Genomic DNA, 24,682 nt, shown 5'->3' with positions numbered 1-24,682 from the left:
CAATCTACCATAGCACATTATTTTCCTCACCTATAGATTTTATACTTTCCCTTTATTTTTTCTTAACCTATATTTCCAGGCCAGTCATCTGCCACCATTTACATTCTTTTATTCTCCTCCACATCATCTTACTCCTCCTTCAAAAATGAAGAGCATTTTCTGTAAGTATTTCCTACCCACTGGCTAAAATCTGGTGACATCACCAATCTCTGGCCAATAGTATATTGGGTAAATATTTTAAATTTTATTTTAATAGCAATATGTATTTATAAAAACATTGAAATGCAAAAAGGATATAAATTTTGAAGTGCAAATCAATCCATATACCCATTCTATTCCCCAGAGATAACTTTTTTTATAGGGCACATGTATTCACCAGAGGAGAGAGAGAGAGAGAGAGAAAGTGAAAAAGCGCCCCTCTTAGAAGGTATGGCCACAACACAATCTTCTCTCTCCATTCTCCTCTCCTCTGGAAATTTTAAGTGTGTGGGCATGCACCCCCTGGCATGTTTTTCAAGCTGCCAGATCTGTAACTTGAACTGGTAGCCATGTGGGATCCAGCCACCTTAACCACCATGCATATGCTCGCCTGAGGTAACTATTTTTTGAAATTTTCTTTGCTATCTTTCCATGATTTTTCTACACATAAACACTAAAAGTAAAAGCATGCTATTCATTGTTTTGTAACTTGATTTTTTTTTCTTTAGAATAACTTGAATAATACTCTACATAAGCTATTCTACCAGGTAGATGTACAATTAAATTGAGGGAATAAAACAAAAAACAAGTACAGTCAGTCCAAACAAATGTTATAATTTGACTTGGACTATAATAGGGATGACAAATGATGTTTTTATCTTTTATAAAATGAAGAGGAGAGTGGGTATTTCCCACATTATTCAAAGGAAATCAACTCTTTCACCTTGTCATTGTTATTAAATTTAAAATAAAAGATATGATAAGAAATGAAATAATTTTGAGACCAAAATAATAAATAATATGGAAAAATCAACTTTTTGAAGCCCAGTAATTTCTAGAAGGTCCTACAAATGCATTAAAGAAATCTTCTGTCTCATACCATCAGATTAATTGTTCCAAGCAAAGAAATCACTCGTCATTTTTAGTATTTAAAACAAAAGAAAACATTGCTAGGAGAATATTTGTTAGTAATCAAATCCCTGTATTCTATCACTTAAATATCATTTAACTAAAAATGTTTGATCCTTTTTTAAAAAAATTACATCCTAAAAATGTGATGCGTTTCTCATACATACCTGTAACTGGTCATAGTGCTATAGTGTAGGTTGAAATCAACTATTCTATACTCAGTAATGTTTCATTCCTTCTGCTTATGGCTTTTTCAAAATTGACATTAAATACATTATAAATTCTAGAAGCAAAATATGAAATAAATTCATGAATTTTAAATGACAGAATTAATTAAAATTTTTTGCTGTTATTGACATATACAATTTTATAGAAGCTTGGTTGAATAATATTTGCATGTGATTTACATTAAATTTCCCCATACTCATTTTTGCATATAGCTTGCATGCATTTCAATATGTAGTAATTTCATAAATTTGGAGTTAGACTGCTATATAGGAGGGACTCATACAAACAAATAACTGCTTTTTAAAAGCTTTATTTTTCATAAAAGAGAAATAGAGAAAGACAAACATGCACAATAGGATCGCATATCTTGATCTTCCCCTCAGTCCTCCCAGCCATCTCAGATCATGACACATGCATGCATGACCAGCAAGTATGGGTCAACTAGGAAACCAAATCCCAATCTTCTGGATAGCTCCAGCATCGCAGAGTAATGCGCTACTACTTCACCACCGCAGCTGGGCCAACTAATTCTTGGAAGGGATGTGGCCTGAGAGAGCTCAAGGCTCTTGGTATTTGGAAGATGCACTGAGTAATAACATGGGCAGGACTGCTGATTAGATTGGTTTAGTCTCTCATTCTTTCTGTCCCCGTTTGGCACCTTTTCTGACCACTATTCCAAAAGCATGAAGAGGCAGTCCAAACTATCCTAAGTTCCTTTATACTTCTCTCTTGGTTTTGCCATCCATAAATATTTATAATCATTTCCCTTATTTATTTATTTGACAAAAATAGTACACATTTATCATGCACAACATGATGTTTTGAAATATGTATGCATTGCGGAATGGCTCAATTGAGCTAATTAACATATGCATCACCTCAAATACATACCTTTTCTTGTGGTGAGAACACTTACAATCTGCTTTCAAACACTTTTGAGCTCTCTAGAGTATTAGCATGTCAGTCTTCTGGGAGAAAATAATTCATCACTTAGAGAAAATCAGAAATAGGAGACACGAGAGAGTTGTTGAAATAACACAGGAAAATAAGAGATATCTTCAATCATTTATTTGGATAAAAGGTACAGCTTTTCACTGCTTGAAAATATTTACTGGGTAACCCATGTTCATGGTTTGAATAAGTTCAGGAGTGGATCGAATTAACTGATTTCTAAATATTAATGAACCAAGGGCTGTTCTCTTTGTTCTCAGTGTTTTTTCCAATTCTCCTATTTTGGGAGGAGGAAAACAAGGACAGGCAGGTTTTAGGCTTTAGGCTATGTCAACATCATACTGGTTGTGGCATATCCTCCTGGAAGTTATCATTACGCAACTAAGTAGGTGGTACAGAGTTTAGGAAAGTTACCTGGGCTGGACTTCAAACTGGTAAAAGAAGTCACTGGAGTGGAAGGGAGAATGTGTAGAGAAATCCTCTGCTTGCAGAAGGTAGTGCAAGGACTAAGACTGCTACTATATTATCCTCAAAAACCTTAACTTCCGAAATATTTGTCATAAAGACTCCAGCTTGTTGAGGATCAAAGGTTTGTACTTGAGATTATGAAGGTATATAACTCTGTAGACCTGGAAGCTAAAAAATGAGACAAAGAATTGTTTTTTTGCAGGGACTAATTAAACCAGAGAAGATATGGTCTGCCTAAGTAATTCAAATGATCTTTTTTTAAAATGCTTTTAAACACTGTTGGTGCCTATATGAAATACATTTATAAAGAAGATTTACCCTGTAGGCAGCTAGCTTGTACTTCCAAGTAAATTTCTATAAGCTAGATTGCCCTTTCATGCCCTTCCTACACAAAAATAGCCTGATTGAAATCTTTTGGAGATCATCACCCTTATATCCCCCCCAAGCCAACATGGTGCCACAGACAACAGTGCTTGCATTTCAGAGGCAGTCTTACAACACTAAATGTCCACAAGACACCTGAAGTATAGAGGAGGCTGAGAACTCACGGTAGGAGAAGATGTACTTGCCCACTGAAGCTCTGAAAATGATGGCTCTCTGCCTGTTCGTCCTGTGGGATGGACTTCAGGGAATCACTATTTAAAATTCGGCAATAGAACAGTACGTTTCCTTCCTCTGATCCAACCCAAACAAAGGACAGTCTCTTAACCTTTCAGAGATCGGAAAGCCCTAGTTTACATTTCAGGACCGAGCACAATCTCTTTCTCGAAATTCTCACTTCTGCTGTCTTTGCTTTACAATCTTGGAACATGAAGCCTTCTTGATCCAGCACCAAGAATGGGGTCAGGCTGCTCAAAGTGTACTTTAGACTGAGCAGAGATGGGTCTTGCACAAATGCACAAATCAGGTGAGATTTCCTTTATCATCCTTACCCAATTTATCAACATATCAGTTGATCTTTTCTTCTGGTCTTCATTAGAACTCCTAGCACAGCCTAGAGAGGCTGCACACGCTAGAAACTTTCTTCTCCTGTGAACAGCTCTGTGCGTTATCTTCCCCGAAAAGTAGGTATTTGATGAGGAAGTCAGTTGATAATGCACTTGGACACTTTTGTATCTGTTTTCCCAGTGCAGTTTTCTCCCAGTTGTAAACTTGACCCAGTTACTAGAAGAACCATTGAAAAATATAACTGGTTTATGGACAATTTTCTTCCCCAAACTTGATATTTTTACATTTTTGTCCTTTATTAAAATCTCAGCAAAGCCCATTAAAAATATCAATTTTCATGTGTAAATGCTCATGACATTCAAACTTGATATACTTGCTTTATTGTGGGTTCTCAATAATGACGGAATTTAAAACATAAAATAAAATCCATGGGAAAAACAAACAAACAGAAAGTTGCCTTGTGGTTAGAAGGTAAAGTCTGACAGATCAGCAAACAGGGTGTTCTCCTGTCCTTCAAATGTTCCTATAGGATAAAGGAATTTTTTTGTAACATTGAAGAACTAACTGTAGCTGACCAGACCTTTTAATGATCCTTTCCTTAAGAGAAGCCCAAAGCGCTATGGGTGGTCATCCCAGAGGAAGCTTATAACAGCCCCTTCTGGTAGAGATAAGTATTACACTTTTTAAAAGTTTACTTATTTTATTTTTTTCCATAGAAGAACTGAAGCCTCAGTCAGTTCCAGATAATGGGCAAGTTGATGCCCTACGTATTCATAAAGGTCTCTGGATGCAAACCCAGCAAATGACCGTGTGGGTCAGTCTTGTGGGGTGTCCTGTTTTACCATTGACACTGTCCATCCCCTACACCATGATTAAATGGGTTAAATCAGAAATAAACAGCTTAAGTAAAAACAAAACAAAACAAAACAAAAACAAAAACAAAATGTTTGACGGTATGTTGTTTTCCTAACATTGAACTACTATCGGTATTAGATACAAAAGCCGTACCAGACATTGTTTCAGTCTACAGGCAACTATTTGACTCTTTTACTTTAAAGTTGAAAAAGGGATTCCTAGTTCACATTCTGCCTTCTTTGTTGTTCCTGCAGGTCAAGCCTCACCTTGCCCGCTTATTATCCAGAAACATTTTGAACATTCTGCCTTTCAGCCCAGGCACTCATACTATTCCCTGATTACAGCTGCTCCTGAGTCGTCCCTGGGTGCACTGAATGAAGGCAGAATGCCTCAGTGGCACCGCAGGGGGCTGTCTTCTCCTGGGAACGCCCCAAGCCGCCACTGTCTTTGCACAGACCCCCCTGCAACTGCTGCTTCTGCGGCTTGAGGTCTGGGCACAGCATCAGCATCTGACCTTGGCCTGCCAGCTGGTATCTGAGCAGCTGTTCTTGGGTCTCCTTCCAGTCCCCAGTCTCCTGCAGGTTCACCTGCTGAGCCAGAGAGCCTGGCATGCAGCTGGGCCCGTGGGAAGTGATGCTGGTAATACTGGGAGTGGACCCGGCAGCCTCTTCTTCTCCCACAGTGCGGCGGCTAACCTTCCTTCGGGACACTCCGTTCAGTGGCTGATGGGGATGCTGGTTCAGCTTGCCCAGTATGACCTTCCTTTTCATATCTGTGGTAAAAGAATGGATGTAGTTCTTAGTCAGATAAATGGGCATTTTGCCCATTTATCATTCCCAACAAGACATTGTCAACTAATTAAAGATTAAGTTATATCAGCTCATTCATTTCCAAGCACCTTTGTGACAAAACGTATTTTTAAAATTACTATATACCATGCTAAATCTGTAATTAATATTAAACATATAATAAAAGTTTGGTAATATTGTTTCCCAGAAAAACACGTGCACAATGTGAGTCAACCAGGATTTCCCATTGAAAACACAAGGCTTAAATACGAAAAGCAGACTGTAATCAGGCCTTACCAGTGGGCTAACTCACACCTATATTATGAAATGTGGGGGCTGGCAGGTGGCGTGGTGGTTAAGGGCACTGGACTCCCATATAACCAACCACGGTTCAAGTCCTGGACCTGGCAGCTTGCTTTTTCCCTTTCCCTTTCCCTCTTATTCTCTCTCACTCTGTCCCTCTCTGATCAAATTAAACTAACTAAATAAATAAAGTTAAATAAAAAATAATTCTAAAGAAAATAAATGAATTTTGTGAAGCAGTCTTAACTAATACTTTGTATTTTATGCCAAACTCACAAGTTAAGTATTTCTGATTTTATAAACATGTGAATACAGGCATATGTAGAGATAATATGAAAACATAAAACCACTGTATCTCCGTGAGTGTGTACAGGTATATCGTGTAACTGTGGAAGGATAGAAGGCACATCAGACCCGAGTAGCAAGAGTACCCCTTCTCACGTACCCTCTTCTCCTACCTGCTGGCCTGACTTTCATCTGGTCACTTAGTCTCTCTGGGATTCAGTTGTATAATTTTCAATTTAGTTTTTAAAGAATTATTTATTTAATTTTACTTATTTTTATTATACTTCTATTTGACCAGAAAGAGACAGGGAGAAAGCAAGCCACGGTCAGCCCTGTGGGAGTCCAGTGCCTCAATCACCATGCCACCTGCCAGTCTGGGTTCTATAATTTTATGTAATTCCTAGGTGCTTCTTAGCAATTTACTAAAACATATTTCATTTTAGCAATCTTGTTTTAATTATTGTTTTCTTCCTTTGACATTGCATTATGTGTTATTTTTCTATTAAAAAACATTAAAAATCAACTGAGGGGACCAGCAGGTTGCCTAGTGGTTAGGGTGCTGGGCAACCCCCAAACACACACACACGTGGTTGACCACAGTTCAAGTCCCTGACCTGGCAGCTTGAAATTCATGCTGGGAGCATGTGCAAGCATGGCCACAATCCTGAGAGGAGAATGGAGGAGAAGGGATTAAGGAGTGGCCAGTCCCCAGGGATGATTTTTTTTGCTCTCTCTGGCTTTCCAAAAAGCACACACAGGCCCTATGGCAAAAATCTCTCTCTCAAAAAGAAAGAAAAATCAGGAACCAGCAGTTAGTATAATGGCTATGTCGCTGGACTCCCATGTAGTCGACCGCGGTTCACGTCCTGGACCCAGTGGCTTAAAACTCACGCCTGGCGCGTGTGCGTGCGTGCCCAAGATCCCAAGAGGAGAATGGAGGAGAAGGGATTGCGGCGTGACCATCCCCCCTAGGGGGTGATTTCTCACTTTCTGTCTCTATGTCTCTCTCTCTGTCTGTCTGGTGAACACACACGCCCTATAGCGAAAAACCTCTGAAAAAAAAAAAAGAAAGAAAGAAAAATCAACTCAGAAGAGTACAGCATTGGTGAACAGATAATCTAAACACCTTTGTCCTAATCTGTCCCAATTCATTGAAGAATGCATTATAGACATATCTAATAATGTGATCATGTCATATGTAAATGAGCTCATTAACCTATCAGGTTGTTGAAACCATAAATGATAACAAACTAGGAAGATATAGAATTTTACTGGCACGCCCAAATAAAATCTACCAGAATAATCATTTGTGTTATTAGGTATGTGAAAAATGGCCTTGAGAAGCTATATAGCACAGCAGCAATTAGTACAAACTTAGAATTAGAAAACATGTGGTTAGACTTCCTGCTTGGTCCCTTATGTGCTGAATAGTGTATAAATTGTACTTAACCTCGCTGTGTCTCAGTTTCCTCATCTGTAAGACAATAATAATGATAGCATCAACCTCAAGGTCGAAGGTTAAGAGGAAACATGCAAAGCCCTGCTCAGAACTTGAATTACAGTAAAGACTCTCATTATATTGGCCTTTACCATTACACTTACCATCGTTATTAAATTACTGGTACTTTAGATTACATTTATTTGCCAAGCTCTAATCACACATTCACTCATTTCATCCTCATAGCCACCCCATGAGGCTAGTAATATTGTCCTCATATTACAGAGGAGAAACAAAGGTACAGAGAATTAAATCACTTGCTTTAGTCATAAATCTTTTAGCTATTCTGTTCAAACACATGCATTGACCACTTAGCATAATTATTATTTTTTTAGAGAGAGTGTTTTGCTATAGGGCATGTGGGCTCGCCAGAGAGACAGAGACAGAAATCACCTCCCAGGGGGGATGGCCATGCTGTAATCCCTTCTCCTCCATTCTCCTCTCAGGGCTTTGGGCATGCATGCACATGCACCCAGCATGAGTGTTAAGCTGCTGGGGACTGTGACTGGAACCGTGGTTGACTATGTGGGAGTCTAGTGACATAACCATTCCGCCATCTGCTGGTCCCATAATTGTTAAATGTGATTCTACAAGTGTCTTTTTTGACTCTGTCTACAATTTATCTTAATAAAAATGTACCCTAAAGTGATAGCCCTGTAATTACCTTTCTCTCACACAGATAGAAAACTGATATGTAAAGTAAATAAAGTTAAAATAATTCTTTAAAAAATAGAAAAAATGAAAACTGATATGAATTGACATTAAAATAAACAAACAAGTAATATCAATAAGAGTGACCCAAAGTGTCAAATTTTGGAGTGTCTTTCTCCCCCCCAGTTTGTCTATATTTTGCATGTACATTTCATTCTTACCAACTTTCTTGAATGCCAGCTCTTAATTTTACTTGAACTATTTACTAAGTACCTCGGTTATTTTAGAAGTTTCAAAAGTACTTCACAATCAAATCTCAAAAGAATGAAGTTTTCATATTTTTCTTCATTTCTAGTTTTTCTATTTTATTAATGAAACCCTTTTTAAAGGTAATTAAATAAGATTGTAGGAGAAATTATGTGGAGCCTCTGGAGAGTCTTCATCGGAGAGCTTGTCCTTTCACTAATCAGGGCTTGCCAATGAGAAGAAACGAGGTGCATGGTGGCCACTGAACACGGTTCCACACACTAAGAACCTAGGGCATGTACATCGATGTGGGTAAGGAGAAGGAGGCCAGAATCAAGAGCCATGTTTAGAACTGCCAAATTCTAAAAACGTGAGGTGGAGAGGGAAGACTCTCATATTTATTGAACATGTAGGTATGAGCCATGGACCTTCGTACTCACTCTCCCCATTTACAGATGAGGGAATAAAAAGTAGAAGGATCTTATGATCTACAGAAAGTAACAGAGTATATTTCTGCTGCACCAGGAAAACAAAAACAAAAACAAAAGCAAAAACTCTTGGGTGCACATGAAGGTAAACCAATTGAGATTTAATTCTTAGATTGTATTACTGGTGGTTGTGGATGTTCATGAATATTTGTTGAATACACTATAAAATAACAGAGGGATCTGAAAGGATTTTATTTTTTTCACTCAAGTTATAACTTTCTTAAAACAGTAACTTGATCTTACTCTGCTTTTATCTACTATAGCAACTATCTCACTGGTAACTGATAGCAATATGACGTACTTTCCTTTTATGTTGAGAATGGTGTCAAGAAAGTAGGAATTATTATTATTATTATTATTATATTATTATTATTGCCAAAGAGTACATGCACTCACCAAAGAAGAAAAGGGAGAGTGAAGAGTGGGAGAGAGGGAGCAAATATTCCCCAATGGGGCATGGGCAAGCTAAAATACCTTCTGCATTTCTCCATTCTGTTGGCATTTTGAGCATGAACACATACATTCCTGGAATATTTTTCTAGCCCTTGGAGCCAGGATTCAAAGTGAGATTGGCCATATGGGATCCAGCTCACTTTAATCACCAGGCCACAGGGCCAGCTCAGTAGGACACTTTTTAGACGAGATATCTAAAAAGGCATTTCATGACTACAAAGGCACTAGGGGAAAGGCAAAGAGAACCATTCTATCTTCACACTCTGTCTAGTGCTCGGCATCAGTGTACGTGTGTGTGTATGGTGTGTGTGTGGAGGGGGTGGTTTAGTGTGTGGGTAGAAGAGAAAGTGCTCATACATGTGCATTAGGACAATAATAAGGGTAAAAAGATTTTGAAATCTGACAAACTATTGAACCCATAGCTGGGTTTTCTAGAAAAAGTAATTTAACCTTTGAATTACAGTTGCCTTTTCATTAAAATAGAATAATCTGCTTTGCTATCTCATACAGTCCTTATGAGAACAGATGGACTACATGTTAAAGTACCTTGTAAACTATGAAGGACCCCGTGAAGATCAGCTGTTCTGTTGTGACTTTTTAATTACCATGACGATGATGATGATGATAGTAAGGACAATCACTACTGGGGGGAAGAAAGGAAAGGACCTTTCACAGCAGTATTTCATGAAAATTTAGTGTAAATAATGGCTAAACATTACAGTATTGTTTTCCTAAAGTATTTTCTTTTCAACTTCAATTTCTTTTGGTTTGTTTGGTTTTTTGTTTGTTTGTTTCTTTGTTTGTTTGCCACAGGGCATGTGTGCTTACCGCAGAGAAAGAGAGAGAGGGAGAAGGAGAGGGAGAGAAAAGGTGAGAAATTACTCCCCAGGGAAGATGGCCGCACCACAGTCCCTTCTCCATTCTCCTCAGGATTTGGCATGTATTCACGTACATCTGGTGTATTTTCTAAGCCTCCAGAGCCAGGACTCAAACCAGGCAGTGGGCCATGTAAAATCCAGGTGCCTTAACCACCATGCCACTTGACTAGCCCTCCCAATTTTTAATATTTAAAATAGTGTCAACTAGTGCCCAGGTATAATTCCTTTAAATTATTTTACATGTGTATAGAGCTTTAGTCTCTACCTGCATTTCACTTTAAGCCTGAGTTTTAAAAATTCTTCCCTGTAATTATCCCACCTCTCAAAATGAAGAATAATCTTAAAACCCACCCTAGTCCTGAAGTGTGTTTTTGTTCCATCAAAGTTCTCTGCTTCCTTTCATTCATCTTGAAAAAGATCTCACTTCCTTCAGAGTGTATCCCAGAACTCAGTTTTTCATTTTCATAACACATTGCATTTTGAGGGGTATAGGACTTTTTTTAAATAAATGATAAGGTATTGTAGTTCAATTATTAAAATGGTCTATTTATTATAGCTTTTTCAAAGCAAATTAAGGGAAATTCAAGATTATTTCTATGTTACAGGCATTCTTACAAGGGGTGTTCAAAAAGTTCATGAAAACACGTGTACTATAAAGAAACTATGCATGGATTTTCTTTTTAAAGAGATTTTGCCATGGGATGCATGTACTTGCCAGAGAGACAGAGAGATGGAAAGAGAGAAATCAGCCCTCCACAAGGGATAGTCATGCCACAATCCCTTCTTCTCCATTCTCCTTTCAGGATTATGGGCACACACGCACACATGTTTGACGTGACTTTTAAGCCTCTGGGTCCTGGGCTCAAACCATGGTTGACTATGTGGGAGTCCAGTGATGTAAACATTCACCATCTGCTGGCCCCCATGCATTGATTTTTAAGAAAACTGTGAGTCAAAATAAACTTGCTTTAGGGGCCAGCAGGTGGCATGGTGGTTGGGGTGCTGGACTCCCACATTGCTGACCATGGTTCGAGTCCCAGATCTGGTGGCTTGCTTTCTCACTTTCCCTCTCTCTTTCACTCTGTCTCTCTCTGGCCAAATTAAAATAAATAAATAAATAAAGTTAAATAAAATAATTATTAAAAAAAACTTGCTTTAATTTTAGTTTTCCACGAATTTGAAGTACCCTTATTAGATGATATTTGCATTCTACTATTTGTTCTTTCAGAGAAAGGCAAATAATCATTTAAAGTAACATTTATATAGCAATTACCACATATTTTGAATTTATATATAATATAAATTATATATCTGTATAATAATATTTATAATACATAATATATTATAATATATGTATAATAATATTATATGTAATTATATATTTTATATATAGATATATAAATATATATAAATAAATATAAATATATATATAATTTAGTCCTCATAACAACCCTGTTTTCCTTTTAGGGAAAATGACTGAGGCTCAGAGAGATTAACTTCCCAAAATCTTGAACCTGTTAGGACAGGGAGTTGCACAGCAGGAGGTAGTGGCTGGGAGAGGAGCTTCATCTGCATTTACAGCTGCTTCCCATCTCAGGTTACCACCTGAGCTCTGCCTCCAGCCAGATCAGTGGCAGCATAAATAAATGTAATAAATTTAATGTGCTTAAATCACTCCCAAACCATCTCCTCACCTGTACCCACCAGTCCTTGGAAAAACTGTCTTCCTCAAAACTAGTCCCTCTTGGCAAAGACGTTGGGGACTACTTAAAGACTTCAAGATTTTGGGCTCCAGAGTTTGTGCTCCATACAATATTGTGTAATATTCAAAACAGCAATGGGTAATTAAGAAGAAAGTTTGTTTGCATACATATAGGAAAAGTCATCGTTCATGTGTCTTACAGTGAAAAAATCTGTCTTAAAGCCTTGGGGCATAGGTGGCAATACACCATCTACATTTTTTATTCCTGCTTTTCTCACATCTCTCCATCAAACTCATTAACCACTCTTCAAATAGACAATGTAGATGTTAATATAACAACCTGTGGCCTTTACTCCTCACTCAGTTATTGATGGCTGTCTTGGTTTGAGTTAGGAGACAGTAATCTACTGTAAGAAACAGTATTGGGATAGACTACCAACTTACTACTTCAATTTAATTGAACAAATGGATGGAAAATGAGGTGAGAATGAAATAAAGTAAAAACATAATATAAATTTATGTAAAATCTTTTCAATTTGGAGCAATAATATGAGATAACCACGTTAATATTGGTTCAAAAATACATCAATTACTATTTCGGCCCCTGTTAGTAATATTGCCTCTTTCCTTTTCCATATTCCTTTGGCTTAGTATGTGTCTGCCCTAGCCACACAACTATGGGACAATTCTGTTGCTTAGAGCAATGAGAACTTTCAGCTTATACTAGCTTTCCTATGGGACTGAAAGTTCTTCCAGAAATGTTTCTTGACAGCTCAAACTACATTGATTTATGCCTCAATACTTGTTGAGTGGTTTCTCATGTGACCTGTACAGCTGCTTCTATTCTTGGTCACCTGTCCTTGTGTAACAGTCTCATCTTCCTCTTAGGACACTGAGTTCCTTCAGGGAAGGAATTTTTTCTCCACTATCAACCTTGTCCCCTAATTATGCCCAGTCCTATGCCAAGCACTGAGCTTGGTATCATCTTCATAATCATTGTTCTCACCAGGAAGAAAAGACATAGTTTATCAGGATCAGCAAATAACTAAAGAAAAAGAATAATAAATTGTCAGGTAGAAGTGAACTTAAAAAAAGGAGAAAAAAAAAAAGGCTTTGAATTTGAATCCCTTGGTAAAACCAATAGTACTTCATATAAGAGGAATCAAACAATTCAAGTCACCTATTTCAATCCGTTGAAGATATTGTTATCCTGTTTTTGAGAGACCTTCATTGGAAATCTGTCTCCCCTTGTTCTTCAAGTCTGCATCTATTCATAAAAGACTAACACAAGTGTAGCTTTCCTTTGCAGACCCAAAACATTTAAAAATCTCCCATGAATTATTTACATGGCAGCTCCAATCAGCAGCATACCTGACAGACTCCCTAGCCGAAATGAAAGTTCACTGTGTAAAGGTGCCCAGGGAGGCTGGTCGCCTCCCACTGTGAGGTTATAGACAGAACTAAGTCAGCACACATTATGTGTCAGCGCCGACATCAGAAGGAATCAGATCCTTTGATCTCGGACCTCCACAGGAAGCTTAGATCTCAGACAAATTAGATAAAAAATGAATTTATAGCAGATATATGTCCTAAGGCATTCAGCTGAATGTTTGGGTTTTAGGGAAGGAAGGATAGTGAGTATCAAAACACATGAATTGGCATGCCTCCTTTCCACCTCTGCCTTGTTGATGAGCCCCCATTAAAATGGAAAGATGAGATTTCAAATTGCCCCTCCACGCCTCGTAGAGTCCCAGTGGAGGATATGATCAAGTTTTAGGAGAAAGAGATAAAACATGGGGAATATGTATTCATTCTTTATGAAAAGAACTCAGTGGTGTGGGGTCCTTCCAGGTTCACCGATAGCTGTAATTTTCCCCAGTTAGCCTTAACCTCTTGCAGCTTCCAAGACTTTCTTGAGCAACAAATATACACTAAGCTTGTGATTTTAAAAATTTTATGTGAATACTAGTCACTGGCTTATTTTGCAATGAAAACATTAACAGTAAATCTCCTTTCTCCCCTGACCTCTCCCCGCCCCACCCTATTTACATTTTCTTAGCCCAGTTCCAGTGCAGCATTCAGTGCTGGGTGACCTGACCCAATCCATATCATTGCCTGAACCTTTGAACCTCCACAGGGTCTGAACCAGAGAGATGGCCAACTGCTCAGTCAACAAAAAGAAAATTCACCACCTTAGTTTCTCATTTGCCAAGTAAGGCAATAGTCCTGCCACATATTAGAGAATGTATATACAGCAATTAATAAAAACAATTGTCTGTTTCCTGTCTGGATTATTTATGCCTTTAAGTAAAAATTATTATTTATTTTTAATAAGCAATGCATGACTAGTCAGGAAGGTATGAAAATTAGAGGAAGATGAAAAGCAGAAAACATTCCTTTGATCCCACACTGTATCATAAGTGATCTCCATTTTATTGTTTTTGTAATACTCTAGCATTGGATATGTTTTAATAAACCCAATTTAATTTATTAATCCACCCAGAATTTTCCTTTGATGTATGAATCTAGATTGATAAATGTTCTAAATAGTCAACTTTACCAGTCTCATTTATAAGACTTTTTATTTTCATTTTCACTTTATCTTTTATCATATGTAAAACTGTAATATCTATATCTATACATCTATATCTATTCTATCTAACTGGGACTATTTCAGCTAAGATGCTCACATACTTTTTGTATCAGTATCACAGTGTCTTAAGAATAGTAACATATGGACCAACCGGTGGCTTGGTGATTAAGCCAGCTGGATCTCATATGGCTGACTATATGGTTTGAATTCTAGACCTGGCAGTGTGACAAACACACCAGGCACTTGTGTGTGCATGCTCAAATTCCTGAAAGAAGAAATGAAGTGACTGTGTTGTGACAATCCCCTATGGGGGATTCTTTCTTTCTCTCTCCTTCTCTCTCTTTCTCTCTCTCAAGAACACTTGCCCTTTAGCAAATTAAATAACAAAATGACAACAAACAAACAAACAAACAAACAAAAACAACTCTTGGGCCAGCAGATGGTATGGTGATTAAGGAACTGAATTCTCACATGCCAACTACAGTTCACGACCCAGACTCAGAAGCTAGAAAATCATGACAGGCGTGTGTATGCGTGTGTGCTCAAAATCCTAAGAAGAAAATGGAGGAAAGGATCCCTTCAGGGAGGTTATTCCTCACTTTCCCATCCTCTCTCTCTCTGTAGATCTAGCAAGTGAAAAGACATTAGAAACAGCAACCAAAACCTGGTATCACAGTCATAAAAATTACTTCTTCAGAAAATTTCTTCTATATATCTTTGGTCTATATTTTCTGATTCACTTCAGAATAATCTTATGATGTTCTACACTGTAGCAAATGATCAAAATTTTATTAAACCCAAGCTAATTTGGGAATAAGTAAGATATTTTCAATATTAGTCAATTTGATGAAAAACATGCTACAATGTTTTATGTATTCAAGTTGTCATTTTAAACTAAATGGTTCAGTAAAATATACTTGTTTTTCATGTAGCTCCATCATATTTTTTATGATTTTTTTTTCTGAGATAACTTACCATTCGTTCACTATCATATATTCTGTACATATTCTGTTATATTTCTTTCTTTCTTTCTTTCTTTCTTTTTTTGGAGAGGTTTTTGCTATAGGGCACATGTGCTCGCCAGAAAGACAGAAAGAGACAGAGAGACAGAAAGCGAGAAATCACCCCCCAAGGGAGATGGCCATATCACAATCCCTTCTCCTCCATTCTCTTCTCAGGATCTTGGGCACCCACGCACACATGTCTGGCATGAGTTTAAGCCATAATGTCCAGGACTTGAACTGTAGTTGACTACATGAGACTCTAGCGACATAGCCATTACACCAACTGCTGGTCCCAAGTGCTAGATTTTATCCATGTTTTTTTTTTCTTCTTTTTTTTTTTTTTTTAAGGGTTTTTTTTTTCGCTATAGGGCACGTGTGCTCACCAGACAGAGAGAGACATAGAGACAGAAAGCCAGAAATCACCCCCCAGGGGGGATGGTCACGCCACAATCCCTTCTCCTCCATTCTCCTCTCGGGATCTTGGGCACGCACGCACACGCGCCCGGCGTGAGTTTCAAGTCACCGGATGTGGCAGTCCAGTGACATAGCCATTACACTAACTGCTGGTTCCCAGATTTTATTCATGTTTTAAAGTAGGACATATTTATATCTTTTTTCTTACATGTACATGCTATTTATTAATAATTTCCAAATGTAGCTTTAATTTTCTAGGAAGTCAACTGTTTTGCTCTTCCCTGCTACCAGATATCTTGAGACCATCCCTCAAATCCCCTCTACCTGTTATTTTTATAGATTTGTACATATGGAAACAAGTTTAGGGTTGTTTTACTTTACACAAAATTCACAATATGGCCAATAGGTCTAATATAAGAAACCATGTGTTGAAAGTTCTGCTGAAATTAGAAAACATACAGAATGTAAACCAAAGGATCTTGGTAAGATAAAAACTATCAATATATTACATATATGAGGGGACTTTGAAAGACTTGTGGAAAAATAGAATAAAAGAAATTTATTTTAATGCAAAAATATTTAAAATACATGCACAGTTTTTTCAGATTATGTGTATTCTATAAAGTTTTTGAGGGCTCTTCTAGTAAAAGACATTAAGTGAACACAGGGAAGTGTTATAAAAGTTAAGAGGAGGCTAGCCCCCAGCTCTCCAGCAGAGCCTAGATCCATCTCTGGTCCTGTGGCTTGTAAGGGACACTGAGGCAGGGCCACTAACTGACCCTGGCCCCAGAGTAGGCAGACCAACATAGAAATGAAATAAATAATTCCATTTACCATAACCACAAAAAGTATAAAATACCTAGAAATAAATCTAACAAAAGAAGTTAAAGACCTCTACAAGGAAAAGTATGAGAAGCTAAAAAAAGAAATTGAGAATGACACAAAAAGTGGAAGAACATCCCATGTTCCTGGATTGGAAGAATTAATATAATCGAAATGTCAATTCTACCCAAATTTATCTACATACTAAACACAATCCCAATCAAAGTGCCAGAGACATTCTTCAGAGATCTTAAAAAGACAATTATACAATTTGCCTGGATTCATAGATGACCTTGTATTGGAAAAGCAATATAACAGAATATGTACAGTCCCCAGAAATAAACTCCTGAACATACAACTAATTGATTTTTGACAAAGGGTACCAGTAAATCCAGTAGAAAAAGGAAAACCTCTTTAGCAATTGGTGCTGGAAAAACTGGATACCCACCTGCAGAAAGATGAATCTGAACCCCTAAGTCCCACCATTGACAAAAATCAACTCAAAGTTGATTAAAGATCTAAATTTAAGACCTCAAACTATACAACTGCTGCTGTAAAACACTGGGGAAACTCTGGGAGACAATGGGGTAGGCAAAACTTCTTAAATAAGACCTGCAAGCACAGTCAATAATCTCAAAATAGACAAGTGGGATTACATCAGATTAAGAAGTTTCTGCATGGCAAAAGACACAGTAATTAGTGTGAATCGAAAGCCCTCAGAATGGAAAAATATTTTTGTAAACTATGCATCAGATAAGGTGCTGATAACCAGAATACACAAGGAACTCAAGCAGCTGTCCCCCAAAAAGATGATTAACCCTATTAAAAGATGGGAGGGGACCAGCAGTTAGTGTAATGGCTATGTTGCTGGATCCTATGTAGTTGACCATAGTTCAAGTCCTGGACCTGGTGTCTTAAACTCATGCCGGGCACGTATGCATGCGTACCCAAGATCCTGAGAGGAGAAAGGAGCAGAAGGGATTGCGGTGTGGCCATCCCCCCTGGGGGGTGATTTCTTCCTTTCTGTCTCTCTGTCTGTCTCTGTCTTTCTGGCGAGCACTTGTGCCCTATAGCAAAAACCTCTTAAAAAAAAAAAAAAGATGGAATAAGTTTAAAAAAAAAAAACACCTCTCTAAAAAAGACATACTAATAGCCAAAAGAATAGCCAAAATGCATATTAAAAAAATGCTTAACATTCTTCATTGTAAGGGAGATGCAGATCAAACCCCAGTTATAATGACTAAGATTTAAAGAATAAATAAATAAAATAAGTGCTGGCAGGGGTGTGGTGAAAGAGGAACTCTCCTACACTACTGGGGGGAATGTAAATTGGTTCAGCCACTGTGCAGAACAATTTGGAGATTCCTCAAAGATCTACAAATAAAGCTACCATATGATCCAGCAGTCCCACTCCTTGGGATCTACCCAGAAGATAGAAGAATTTATAATTGAAAAAGTGCTTGCACATCAATATTTATTGTGGCATTAATCACAATTGCTGATTGGAACCAACCCAAATGGCAACGAACAAAAGAATGGATTGAAAAAGTGTGGCACATATACTCTATGCAATAATACTCAGTCAAAAAAAAAAAAAAAAGACCCTGGATTTTGACAAAAAGTGGGTGAATATGAAAGATTTACTGCTGAATGAAGCAAGCCTGGCTATTAAGGGAAGACATTGTATGTCTCCACTTAATATATACCATAGAGTGTCTGCACTCTATGGCCGAAACTGAATGACTAAAAGATACAGAAACATAGTAAATGATTGTGAATACCAGATACAGTGTGGGAAAAGAGTGGGTGAAAGAGTAGATGCTGAGAAAGGACATTAGGGAGAAAAATAGAGAGAGAAGTAATTTATGGTACAAGGAAATGGGTTATCTATTGAAGATAACTTTATAGTATTAACTGGACTGGTAAGAAATGTACACATGTTGGAATATTAACTTTGCAAGCTAAATAACTTGTGATTGAATATATAAAAGAAATTGGAATAAAAAAATTTAAAAAATTAATTAAAAACTGAAAGAACAGTTGCATAAACAAAAAAAAGTTAGGTGGAACTACTTTTTAAAGATAAAGGAATTTGAAAAAGTAAAATAGTATTGATTTGGGACTAGAAGGAATAGGAGACTTTAGATTTATGTGTACAAAAGAGAAGGATATTTTTAAATAGGTAGGACTATCTTGCATATGGGGAATACTGCCCTGGGAGGGTGGAAAGGGATAGGGGGTGGAAGAGCAGACACCTGTAAGGAATATATTCAATGAGATTGAACTGAAGATGGATCTGTGCAATGAAGCAGAGATGGGGAGAGGAAAACTATAGACATTGAAGCAGTAAAATTGATAAAATTTGGAAGCAAGAGAGCAGGGTGGTAAAGGAGAGCTATGAGTTAACGATAACGCTGAAGATGGGCTGGCTAAGTGGTATAACAGTAACAGTGCTGGATCCACATAGAAAATTGTGGATTCAGTTCCCTGGTTGACCTGCACATGCCCTGTGGATGCACCTATGACTATGGTTAGCTGAAGAGGCTGGAGGCTGGATAGTGGTGTGAGATCCTGTTAAGAATGCTTTTCTCTCTCTCTATAATGAAAGAAATTTAAAACAATAACTCGGAGGTGTGTAGCCTAAGAGATTTTTTTTTTGGGAGGGTGTATTTTAACCAATCGAGAGCAACAAGGGAATAGCTGAGGAGTGATGCAAACTGAGCTTTGACAGAGCAGAGCAGGACTTCTTCCTTGGCATTTCTGTGAACCTGAATTTGTATAGACTGGACAACCAAGCCCTTAGCAAATAGGATTTGAAACAGTGTGATATGATTTAAGAGCTAGAGGGGCTAAACATGTAACTAAGGATAACATATTTTTATCTCCTTTAGCATTCTCTCCCATATTTAAATTCTTAATTTAAATTGCTTTACACTTCATTGCTAATGCTTGGAATTTTCCCCCTAAATATTATTCTCATATCCCAACCATACTGGAAATTCAGAAAAGACAGGGCATCAGACATCAACTTGTAACTATACAGAAAGGACCTTATAATGTACCAAATAAGTATCAGGAGATAAGTAAGTACTTAATATTTATTGGGGGATAAAAATCTAATTGTATTCATTAAGTCATTCCAGCAAACTCTCCCCTGAATATTAAAAAGATGATTAATAGTTTCTGCCTGGTAACTTATCCTTGGCATTACTGATATTTTGAGCCAGATAATTTTTGTTGTGCAGTGGTCTTATACATTGTAAGATGTTCACAACATCCTTGATCTCTAAATAGAGATGCCAGAAGTACTCCCTCTCTTCTAAGCTGAGGAATCAAAAATGACTCCAGATAATTGTAAAAGTCTTCTAGAGGGGGTAACCAACTGTCCTGATTTGTATGACACTGAAAGAATTTCTGGGATGCAAGACTTTCCATTTTAAAACTGAGATTGTATTGAATAAACCAAGATAAATCAATGGCCCTACCTAGGGAGCAAAACTGTTCTGGTTCAGAACCACGGCCTGTGGAAACAGAAAGGCATTGTATATAATGATTTCCAAAGACTATAGGTACTACCATAGAGGCACACATTCAGTATTCCTTGAACCCAAGAAAAAAATACTCAATTTCATTGAGGAAGAAGGAACTGAAGAAAGTCTTACGAAGAAAATTTCATTTCAGCTAGTGCTAAACCCGGTGGAGGTTCATCAGGTGAAGATAATGAATCCAAATGAAAGAGACTGTGAGAACAAACAAGCAAGAAGATTTTAGGCAAGTCCTGAATGAGGAGGCTGGTGAGTGTGAGCAGGAACAGGAGAGTGAAACAAAAATAAGATTAGAAGGATAGGACAGGGCCCCAGCAGTTGGCGTAATGGCTATGTTGTTGTACTCCCATGTAGTTGACCATGGTTCAAGCCCAGAACCTGGTGGCTTAAACTCACGCTGGGCGCATGTGCATGCATGCCCAAGATCCCGAGAGGAGAATGGAGGAGAAGATATTGCAGTGTGGCCATCTCCCCTGGGGGTGATTTCTCGCTTTCTGTCTCTCTTGGTCTTTCTGGCGAGCGCATGTGCCCTATAGCAAAAACTTTCTTAAAAAAAAAAAAATGGAGGATAGGATAGAGTCACATCTTAGAGGGCTTTGAGTTTTAAATAATAATAAAAAAGCCCAATACTAAATTATACATATATAGGACACACTATATGCTAGGAATGTTTTTGCGTTTTTTACTGATATTAATACACTTTGTATACTACCTGTAAGTGTGGATAATATTATTATGGCCATTTTACTGATGGGCAAAAATGAAAGGCACAGATGGGTTATTTGTCTTGTTCAGGGCTTCTGAATAAACAGTAGAGTCAGATTAAAACCCAGTCCATCTGATTCCTGGGTTCCATGTTTGTAACTGTCACATTCTCTGTGTTTCCAACTCACAATGGGGATTCATAGCAGAGTGAATGAGCAGATATGAATTTTGAAAGATGATATAGCAACTGTACAATATGGAGGATATACGATTTACTCCTTTCTTTTCCCATCACAACTCTGTAACATCTTTATGCATCCATATGATTTTTTTTTAAAAAAAAAAAGCTGCCACATGGTGAATTTCCCATTTGAATCTAGTAGAAATGCTTCTTAGTTCCATTAGCTAACTAGTCTTAAGTGCCATTGAAGTGCTTAGTGAAAGCAAAGTGCTGATGAGAGAGACAGCTGATCACTTTATCAGTAAATGTCAAAAGTTTAAAAACACAGAGGAAAAAGGGAAACTAAAGTAGCATGAAAATGACGGAATAAAACAAAATGTATTTAAAGCTAGCAATAATTGGGTGTTTTGTAGCTGGTAATAATTTCCAAAGAAAAGCAGGAGATGCTTCATTACTTGCCTTGGAAATTATGCTCTTACGATTTGGACAAAGCTTAGAAGATAAGGAAACAAATTCACTCTGATCCCCAGGGGGGGATTCAGATAACTTGTCTTTCTATTTTTAAGTTGGATGTCCTAACAGAACGGCTTCTTTGATGCTCCCATCTCTTCAATCTGAACTCTTCCACAGGAGCCTGTCCCTGGTCTCATGTCTGATCATTTATTAATAAGCCACCACATAAAAAATGTTCCTTAATAAAACACCCAGGCATTGTAGACTGCTTAATGTAGTTAATTTAAGTAGGCAACTGAGATTCATGTAGATGGCCATATTAGATTAAGGGAGAACAACATCACTCCTGTTGTTCACTGAAGAATGTAGCTGAATATGAAGAATTAGATTCAGATTGCAGTTTTCAAACACCTGTCCTGAGTTTTCCTGGAATAATATGGGCAAGAGGGTTCTAGAAACTAAAATTAAAACAGCCTTAGAGGAAATCTAAAAAGAATTCCTGTCCCATTCTCTTTGTCTCTATTGTTTTCACACCAACACTCCACCTTGCCTCATGTCCCTACTGCCTTTAGGTACAGGTACATGTCCTGGAGTGTGCATGGTTACCAATTTACTTGTGGAAAAAAATGTTTAAAAACTTTCATTTCACTCAAGGGAAAAAATAAAAACAAGCAAATAACCTGACATATGCACATACATACACATGGGCTCATACCCACACACACACACACACACACACACACACACACACACACACACACCAGAGCTCATTCAACTACATAGAAATGAAGTAGCATTGGACTGTTGTTTTTTGGTTAAATATGTACTAAGGACTATGAAGAATGGTATTCCTTTTCAACTACAAAATGCAATAATTGATTCAGAACAAATAGAAATATTCTTTTATTTAGAGTATATGTTTCAATATGATTCAGACCCATGGACATTATACAGATATTTTTTATATATCATATTTACATTTGGCAAAGCCCCCTTGTGTTCTGCCCACTCACTGTTTTCCTATTTTTTGCATTTTTTAGTCGGACTAGGGCAAAGCATTGGTCTGAGGCAAATGCTTATCTTTTCTCTGTTTGGCATCATTCTAAAGGCAATTTAACAGTACAAGTAAAATCATCTGGAATTATGCACAATGCAGGCAAATAATACATTTTGCCTACAGTACAACTAAACAACAATGCAGAGCTTAACAAAACTGACTTATTTTCTTATTTTTTAAAGACTACGTACTCAATGTAATTTGTGTAGTTAGTATTTGGCAACTACACTTCTTTTCCAAGTTCAATGTTGCCAAATTGGCAGTATTGCAATAGCTAAGGGAGAGATTCCTCTTTCTCTATGTAATGAACTCAAATGTTAAACCAATACTCTTCTATTTAGAAAAAAAATAAATGTCAAATCACATAACTGGTTAATAGATGAGTGAATAAGCTGAACTGGTGTATTCTTGCACTAGGGTAAAATTTTCTTCACAAAAAGTAGAAAAAAAAAAAACTAACGAAGAGGCTGTGAACTAAATTTCTTCAGAAATTTACAACCAGAGGGAGAGGAATTCTACAGTTCTTCCTCAATGGATCTCTCCTGCAGGAATCAGTCCCTCATCCACGCTTACCTTCTCCCATCATGGTATCATCTTTTTCAGTCTTTTGTGATACTCGGCGTTTGGATGAGGCATGGATATGATTCTTTTGATCATTAGTCTGGGATTCAGAAATCTCTTCAGGCTTCATTTCTGAATTAATTAAAAGGGAAAAAGAGGGTTTTTTCCAGAAAAAAATATTTGATTTATAATTAACTCTAAGTATGACGGTGTTTCCCTTCTATACCACCCACCCCACCTCATGATCGTGACATAGGAGGGGACTTCAGATCATTTGTGGAGTTTAATTTGATGCAAGGAAAAAACTGATATCTATCACAGTTTTTTATAATAAACATTTTTCCATGGACTTTGGGAAGATAGCTCATACAAGCAATAGGAAGCAAATAATATATTGAAAACGTAAGGTATAATGACATAGGTCCATTTGGTGGCATTGTAGTTAAGGCAGCTGGCTCCCACATGGCTGACTATGCAGTTCAAGTCCCAGACACAGTGAATTGAAAAATATGCCAGGTGCGTGTCCACGTGTGCTCAAAATCCCAAAAGGAAGTAGAAATGGAGGCGAAGGGATTGTGGCATGACCATCCTTCATGGTGAGGATCCTTTCTCACTTTTTCTCTACCTGTCTCTCTTTCTCTGTTGAGTGCACATGCCCGTTGACAATTTTTTTAATGATATAAAATACCTTATACCAATCACCACTTTTATAGTATAAAATGGCACTGTCCACTACAGTAGTAGCTGTATGTGGCTACTGAATACTTTAAATGGGACTAGTTTGAACTGAGAATAACATAAAATATACCTTTAATTTTTTAAAAAGTGTAAAATATCAACTATTCTTTTATTCATTACCTGGTATAATAAATTTTTATTGATTTCCATTCTTATTATGCATTTGATTTATTTTTTATCAAAGTATAATAACTGTATATCTTCATAGATAATAGTGTTATTTCTCATCATATGAATACAATGTATAGTGACCAAATTAGCATAATTAGTATATTCATCATTTCATCATTTCAAATATTTTTCATTACTTTGTGTTGAACATTCAAAATCTTCTTATTGAGATATTCTGAGACATATAAGAAATTATTTTAAACTATAGTTACCCCACTATATGATATATAGAATATATATAGAACTTAGCCCCTCTTACCTAACTCTAATTTTGTAACTGTCAATTGTCATCTCTATTCTCACTACCATTCTCAGCCTTTAGTAAACTATTTTCTCTACTACAAGGCCACATTTTTAGTTTCCTCATATAAGTAAGAACATGTGATTTTTCATTTTTCATGCACCAGTTATTTCACTTAACATCATGTCTTCCAGGCTAGTCCATGATGCTACAAATGACAGTTTCATTCTTTTTAATGGCTGAAAACTATTCCATTTTGTGTGTGTGTGTGAGGGGGGAGTGTTGTCATTATCATCTGCTAATGGATCCCTAGGTTAATTCCATATAATTGCTATTGAGAACAATGCT

At 37.2% G+C, this 24,682-nt stretch overlaps 1 protein-coding gene across 1 annotated transcript in view; it reads right to left on the bottom strand.

Moving 5' to 3' along the window:
• Positions 1–4,066: 4,066 nt before the first annotated feature.
• The window catches only part of PKHD1 (PKHD1 ciliary IPT domain containing fibrocystin/polyductin), a 578,800-nt gene continuing 558,184 nt past the window's right edge, over positions 4,067–24,682 (bottom strand). The window contains exons 67-68 of the mRNA XM_006170441.3: positions 23,197–23,316; positions 4,067–5,329 (exon numbers count right to left, since the gene is read on the bottom strand). Of these exons, the coding sequence (XP_006170503.1) occupies positions 4,896–5,329; positions 23,197–23,316 (554 nt within the window). The 3' untranslated portion in view covers positions 4,067–4,895. The remainder of the gene's footprint in view (positions 5,330–23,196; positions 23,317–24,682) is intronic.

The sequence above is a fragment of the Tupaia chinensis genome, unplaced genomic scaffold, assembly GCF_000334495.1.
Source record: "Tupaia chinensis unplaced genomic scaffold, TupChi_1.0 Scaffold148470_1, whole genome shotgun sequence".
NCBI lineage: Eukaryota > Metazoa > Chordata > Mammalia > Scandentia > Tupaiidae > Tupaia > Tupaia belangeri.
This window is presented reverse-complemented; position numbering and strand designations above follow the sequence as displayed.